General features: G+C 49.5%; 1 protein-coding gene across 1 annotated transcript in view; it reads left to right on the top strand.

Moving 5' to 3' along the window:
* The first annotated feature begins 5,118 nt into the window (after positions 1–5,118).
* Positions 5,119–7,716, top strand: part of WARS2 (tryptophanyl tRNA synthetase 2, mitochondrial) — a 79,010-nt gene continuing 76,412 nt past the window's right edge. Inside the window, exon 1 of the mRNA XM_074947626.1 lies at positions 5,119–5,223. Coding sequence (XP_074803727.1) covers positions 5,170–5,223 — 54 coding nt within the window. The 5' untranslated portion in view covers positions 5,119–5,169. The remainder of the gene's footprint in view (positions 5,224–7,716) is intronic.

The raw sequence follows: 7,716 nt of genomic DNA, 5'->3' as shown, positions 1-7,716 counted from the left end.
CAATAGGTCATCTAGACCAGACCCCTGCACTCAAAGCAAGACCAAGTAATAACTAGACTAGACCATTCCTGACAGGTATTTGTCTAAACTATTCTTAAAAACCTCCAATGATGGAGATTCCACAACCTTCCTAGGCAATTTATTCCAGTGCTTAACTATCCTGACAGGAAGTTTTTCCTAATGTCTAACCTAAATCTCCCTTGCTGCAATTAAGCGCACTGCTTCTTGTCCTATCCTCAGAGGTTAATGAGAACTATTTTTCATTCTCCTCCTTGTAACAACCTTTTATGTACTTGAAAACTGTTATCATGTCTCCCCCTCAGTCTTCTCTTCTTCAGACCCAAAAAACCCAATTTTTTCAATCTTCCCTCACAGGTCATGTTTCTTTAATCATTTTTGTTACTGTCCTTTGGACTTTCTCCAGTTTGTCCACATCTTTCCTGAAATGTGGCACCCAGTACTGGACACAGTGCTCCAGCTGAGGCCATATCAGCGCAGAGTAGAGCAGAACAATTACTTCTCATGTCTTGCTCTCAACACTCCTGCTGATACATCTGAGAATGATGTTCATTTTTTTGCAACAGTGTTACACTGCTGACTCCATGTTTAGCTTGTGATTTACTATAAACCCCAGATCCCTTTCCATAGTACTCCTCCCGAGGCAGTCGTTTCCCATTTTGTATGTGTGCAACTAATTGTTCCTTCCTAAGAGAAGTACTGTGCATTTGTCCTTACTGAATTTCATTCTATTTACTTAAGAAGAACATAAGTAAGGCCATACTGGGTCAGACCAAAGGTCCATCTAGCCCAGTATCCTGTCTCCTGACAATAGTCAATGCCAGGTGCCCCAGAGGGAATGAACAGAACAGGTAATCATCAAGTGATCCATTCCGTTGCCCATTCCCAGCTTCTGGCAAACAGAGGTTAGGGACAACATCCCTGCCAATAGCCATTGTTGGACCTATCCTCCATGAATTTATCTCGTTCTTTTTTGAACCCTGCTATAGTCTTGGCCTTCACAACATCCTCTGGCAAGGAGTTCCACAGGTTGACTGTAGGTTGTATGAAAAAAATACTTCCTTTTGTTTGTTTTAAACCTGCTCCCTATTAATTTCATTTGGTGACCCCTAGTTCTTGTGTTATGAGGAGTAAATAACACTACTTTATTTATTTTTTCTCCATACCAGTCATGATTTTATAGACCTCTATCATATCCCCCCTTAGTCATCTCTTTTCCAAGCTGAAAAGTCCCAGTCTTATTAATCTCTCCTCATATGGCAGCTGTTCCATATCCCTAATCATTTTTGTTGCCTTTTTATAAATCTTTTCCAATTCCAATATCTTTTTTGAGATGGACGACCACATCTGCACACAGTAGTCAAGATGTGGGTGTACCACAGATTTATATAGAGGCAATATGATATTTTCTGTCTTATCTATCCCTTTCTTAATGATTCCAAACATTCTGTTAGTTTTTTTGACTGCTGTTGCACATTGAGTGGATGTTTTCATAGAACTATCCACAATGACTCCAAGATCTCTTTCTTGAGTAGCAACAGCTAATTTAGACCCCCGCCATTTTATATGTAGAGTTGGGACTTCAGACCATTTCTCCAGTTTGTCCAGATCATTTTGAATTTTAATCCTATTCTCCAAAGCACTTGCAACTCCTCCCAGCTTGGTATCGTTCACAAAATTTATAAGCATACTCTCTATGCCATTATCTAAATCATTGATGAAGATATTGAACAGAACCGGACCCAGAACTGATCCCTGCAGGACCCGACTCAATATGCCCTTCAGCTTGACTGTGAGCCACTGATAACTGGTGAACCCACAGAGTCAGCACCTATGCTGATGTGGTTGTCTCTCAATCTCCCACTGAAGTTGTTCCACTTTATATGAATTAAATATTAATTTGGGCAGAGAAAGAATGAGTGACTCTATGGCCCAGTGGTAAGAGCACTCATTTCAGAGGTGGCAGATCCCTATTCAAATTAACTTTTAAAACAGTATTTACATGCCTAACTGTTTAAACTATTAAAATATTTCTTTTAAACCATTAACCAATTAAACAGTTGAGGCTGATCTTGCCAGCCAGCTGGCATGGCTGGGGCTGCTCCAGCTGGGTGGCATGGCTGGTCCCTGCTCTGGCCAGGCAGCACAGCTGGCCCCACTCCAGCTGGGCAGTGTGGGGCCAGTAGGGCTAGCCGGTCAGCCCAGGGTTAATGGTTAAGTCGGGTTAACCAGTAAGACTACTACTTACCAGTTAACATTTTACATCCCTAATTCAAATCCCTTCTTATCAGGCAGATACCCTAATATACCCTAACCACTGGGCTAAAGTTTATCAGAGCCCCTCCTCTGGCTCCAACTGTTTTATGGAGGCAGCCTCTAAGCAAACCTACTGGATTGGACTCCACATGTGAGGTCGGTGGAGGAGCACCTACCTCCTCTAGTTCATGGATTGTTAGCAGAGAGAGGCACTTTCCTGCAGCCTGGACCTAGGCACTGAACTCTGAGAGAGTGGAGGGGCTTAGCAGCATCTCCCATTGGCTATCTTAGGCAGCTCCCCGCCTCATATGCTGACTTTGTGAATCACTCTAAGGCACCTATCTTTCCCTGTTTATTGTATTGGAAGTTTAGGAGCCAAACTCAGGCTTTGTGGATCAGTGTTGTTCCAGTGATTTTTTTTCTCTAGGTGCCTATAAATTAGACATTGTGATACTCACTGTCACAAAGTTTCTCTGTAGATACAAGCCTTAGGCCCTGATTTTTCAGAGTACTTAGTGTTTTTTAAAGTACATTATATATTCGAAGCAAATCTCCAACTAAACCCAACAACTGGAATTAGACCAAGGTATTACAATCCTCAGAAGACTAAAACTATTCATAGATTCTAAGGCCAGAAGGGATCTTTGATCATCTAGTTTGACCTCCCCAAAATAATTGCTAGAGCAGATCTTTTGGAAAAACATCCAGTCTTAATTTAAAAATTGCCATTGATGGAGAATCCACTATGAACCTTGGTAAATTGTTCCAATGGTTAATTATTGTCACTGTTTAAAAATGTACACCTTATTTCCAGCCTGAAGCTGTTTAGCTTCAACTTCAAGCTGTTGGATCATGGTATATTGTTCTCAGCTAGATTGAAGAGCCCATTATTAAATATTTGTTCCCCACTTAGGTACTTATAGAATGTAATCAAGTCACCCCTTAACCTTGTTTGTTAAGCTAAATAGATGGAACTCCAGTCTTTCATTAGAAGGCAGGTTTTCTAATCCTTTAATCATTGTCGTGGCTCTTCTTTGAACTCTCTCCAATTTATCAACTTTTTTTTAACTGTAGACACCAGAACTGGACACAGTATTCCTTGCAGCGGTGGCACCACTGCCAAATAGAGAATAAAATAACCTCTCTACAAGTTGAAATTTCCCAGTCTATGCATTCAAGGATTGCAATAACTATTCTGGCCACAGAGTCACCCTGGGAGCTGACATTCAGTTGATTACCCACCAATGCCCCCACATTTTCTTCAGTCACTGCTCCTCAGGATAGAGTCCCCCCTCCAGTAAATACAACCTACATACTTTGTTCCTAGGTGTATACATTTAGCTGTTTTAAAATACATATTATTTGCTTGTGCCTAGTTTACCAAGTGATCCAGAGGACTCTGTCAGTGACCTCTTCTCTTCATTACATTAACGTTTTAATTAAATAGACTGCATAAGGATTAATTTTTTCAACAATCTGACTCTAAATTAAAGTATTTCTGTGAAAATTAACTTTTAAGCAGTATTGTATGTGCGTTGAATGTCTCTGTTCTAACGTCAGGCTACTAATCTGATCTAACCTGCACTAAAACATAATGTGTGCAGATGACCTGAGGTTGAAAATAAAAGCCGAGCTTCCACCTAATGTTTCTTTGTAAACTCCATCAAATGGCAGAAATGCCTCATGTTGCGCATCTGTAGGAGCATATTATGGATTGACACCCATACTAGTAAAGCCTGGAATATATTACCCACAGTACTGCAGTAGGACGTTGGGGTTAGTACTGACTCAGAGAAGAGTGCCCCCTCCTGAATTAGTAATGCCACTCACTTCCTCCAGCCAGAAGTGGATTATGGCTAAACAGTAGCTGGAGCCACCAAAACTGTGGGAGACCCCCTCCCCCGTAGACTGGTTGTCTTGCTCGAAAATTTACAGGCAGCTGGAAGCAATCACCTGTGTGTTACGCGCTGTCATCTTCTGCTCTGCCATTGGTCCACTGCTGCATCTGGCTCTTCCTAACTGTTGGGCCTGAATTACACAAATCCCGCAATAATCCACCCCTGCTTTTAGCACCGCGCAGGTTCCCAATCCTGGATCTGAGCCTGCCCATCTCGGTTCAGCTTGAGCTAACTGATCACAAAGCTATCAGGGAACAAATCACCTGTTCTTTATAACCCCAGTGATGTGTATTGCTCTTGGTTCTGTTATCCCGAGCCTCGCGAGGGGACTGGGGTGCAAGATCGTGCCGGATGGTTAGGGAGAGGTGATGGCCTGGGGGAGAAGTGGCCGATTTCTGGCAGGGATGGGGCTGGCGGTGCTCTGTGTAGGTGGGGTCTGTTTGGAGTGTTGGGGGGACGGCGACGAGACTTTGGGGTGGTTCTGGGACAGCCTCGGAGGAAGGCCGGGCGGGGAGGTTAAGTCTGACCCTTGGGCTGGGGCTGGAGCCGGGAGGCAGGAGAGCTGGACACCCGCATCTCTGTGCGGGGACATGGCCCTGTGCAGGAGTCTGCGTGGGGCGGGACGGGGGAGGCGCTGGGAGAGGGGAGCTGTGCACGCGCCGGGGCGGGCACGAGCCCCGGGAGAGGCGCCGGGGGGGGGGCGCGTAGGGAGAGCTCGGCCGCTGCGCGGGAGGGGCGGGGCATGAAAGCCCAGGCTGGGGGAGGCTGGGATGACGCAACGGGAGAGGAGGCAACACGCGCCGGCGGCCGCATCACTGGGAGGTGGGGGCGGGGGACTCTGACGAACCTGCCGGCCCCGCCCCTGGGCCGGGCGGTCGATGATGTTCTGGCTCCGCCCCTTGAAGGTGGGTGGCGGGCGCGCAGGCGCTAGCAGTCAGTCAGGCAGGCCACGTGCGCAGGCGCAGACTCCCCGGCTCGCTTCTCCCCTCCCCCAGCCATGGCGGCGCCGCGCGGCGTGATCCGGGCCCTGCACCGCGGGACCCTCACCCAGGTAACGGGCCGGGGCCCCTCCCCTGACCCTCCTGGGCGGGGCCCGCGCGCCTCCTCGCCCCGCCCTGGGCACCCCACCCGGGCACCGGCCCCTCGCTGCGCCCCGGCCTCTCCCTGGAGCCGCCCCGAGCGGGGAGCCGGAGCCAGGGGAGCCGGTGCGTGGGCCAGGGCCCGGGCCAGGGCCCGGCCCCTCCGCGCGGCTCGGCCCTGCGCCGCCGCTCTCTGCCCCGCATCGCACCTCGTCTGGCCCCGGGCCCCGCCCCCGCCTCCTCGCCGCCCCGCATCACTTCGCTGCCCCCGGCCCTTCCTGTGCCTCTGTGCAGCGCATCGCCGCGCCCGCCTCCTGCACCACGCCGCCCCGTGCCCTGCCCCACCAGCCTCTGCCTCGCACCACATCCCGGCCCAGCTCTGCAGCGCATCGCCCCGCTCTCTGCACCACATCCCTGTCCCTGCCTCTGCCCTACACCACGCTGTCGTCTGCCCGGCTGCCCCCCGTTCCCACCCTGCGCTGCCCCATCCTCTGCACCACATCACCGCCATGCTGTTTGCTCTGCACCACATCAGCGCACCTCCCCTCTGTATTGCCCTGCCCTTCTGCAGCATTGTGCCACATCTCTACGCTGCCCTCTACACTGCATCCTTGCTCTGCATCTCCTGCCTGCACCACTCTACCAGATCACCACCTTCCTGCTGTGCTGCAACAATGCACGACTGTACTGTCATGTTACCTTGTATTTACTGTAGGAAGAAAAATCAAATTTAAGTTAGGCTTAGCTGGCACATGTGTGAGCTAAACCCTACTTTACACTCATCCACTGTCCCTAGTCCAGACAAAGCCTTTGGCCTTGTCTGGACTAGGGAGAGCTAGTCCAATTTAGCATGTTAAAGGAAGGCTACTTTGTCTCAATGAGACTCTTAAAAGGTAGGTTTCAGAGTAACAGCCGTGTTAGTCTGTATTTGCAAAAAGAAAAGGAGTACTTGTGGCACCTTAGAGACTAACCAATTTATTTGAGCATAAGTTTTCGTGAGCTACAACTCACTTCATCGGATGCAAAGCTTATGCTCAGATAAATTGGTTAGTCTCTAAGGTGCCACAAGTACTCCTTTTCTTCTTAGAAGGTAGTCACTAACATCACACCATGAAATCCTAGTCTAGACAGTATTTGGTAATAGTTTTTCTCAGGGTGATGGGGAGCCAGAGCCTGACTTTCATACCTTTTTTCCATAGTTTACTGTGTTTATATGTGCGTTTTAGAATTTTTCAAAACAAACCCTTTGGGCTGAAATTTATCAACCATCTTCTCAGCCAGAGGTGGCATAGTTGGAAAACTGGTAAACTGTTTACAGCAAAGTTATGTGAATCAGGGTGGAAGGGAATAATTCAGTTTATCCAAAAGTATGTGTAATAAGATTTTTTTTCTACGAATAGTACAAGGTTTTACCAGTCTTCCTCTTGTAGAAGAAATCTTTTTCAAGACAAAGCTCACAAATGTTATGAAGAAATAGGCCCCTGGGGCCAGCTGTATGGGCCGCTGCTCGAGCAATCGGTGTAGCTGTCTCCAGGGTTGCCTGAGCAGCTGGCCCCAGTGCCAGCTGCTCGGGCCACCCTGGGATCAGCCACACTGGCTGCTGCAGAAGTCACGGAATCTGTAACTTCCGCAACCTCTGTGACAAACATGGAGCCCTACTTATGCTAAACAGTCTGTTACATCTTGTATTTAGCTGTGACGCTCTGAGGGAAGGTCTACACTTAAAATGCATCAGTGCAGCTGCATTGCTATAGCACTTAAGTGAGAGGTCCCCAAAGCAGGGAGAGGAATGTGGGGGGGGGGGAACCACCTAGGTCTGCTCTGGTTCCAGCCCCCACCGCAGCCTGGGTCTGGCTCTGCTCCTGCCCCCAGCCACGGCCCTGCTCCCAGCCCCCCACCCCACTGTGTTCTTGCCCCCCCCAGCTGCAGCCCCGCTTCAGGCTCTGGAGGAGTGGGGGAGTGCAGACAGGGGTAAGGGGGGGTGTGACCCTCAAAAGTTTGGGGGATGCTGGCTTAAGCGAAGATGCTCCTATAGGGAGCAGAGAGGGTTGGATAGGGGGCGGAGTCCTGGGGGGCAGTTAGGGATGGGGGTCCCAGGGGACAGGGAGCGGGGGGGGGGGGTTGGATAGGGTGCAGGGTCCCCGGGGGGGGGTGGTTAGGGGCGGGGGGTCCTGGGAGGGAGCGGTCAGGGGACAAGGAACGGGGGGGGGTTAGATGGGTCGGGGGTTCTGAGGGGGGCAGTCAGGGGGTGGGAAGTGGGAGGGGGTGGGGGCCAGGCTCTTTGGGGAGGCACAGCCTTCCCTACCCAGCCCTCCATACTGTTTTGCAACCCCAGTGTGGCCCTCCGGTGAAAAAGTTTGCCCACCCCTGCATTAGCGGGTGGTTCCTACTGAACAAAAATTTTTCACCTCTGAGGAATAATGTTAGAAAAAAGGCCACTAATCATAAAAATCAAAACGTAGCCT

Source organism: Natator depressus, chromosome 1, assembly GCF_965152275.1.
Source record: "Natator depressus isolate rNatDep1 chromosome 1, rNatDep2.hap1, whole genome shotgun sequence".
NCBI lineage: Eukaryota > Metazoa > Chordata > Testudines > Cheloniidae > Natator > Natator depressus.
This window is presented reverse-complemented; position numbering and strand designations above follow the sequence as displayed.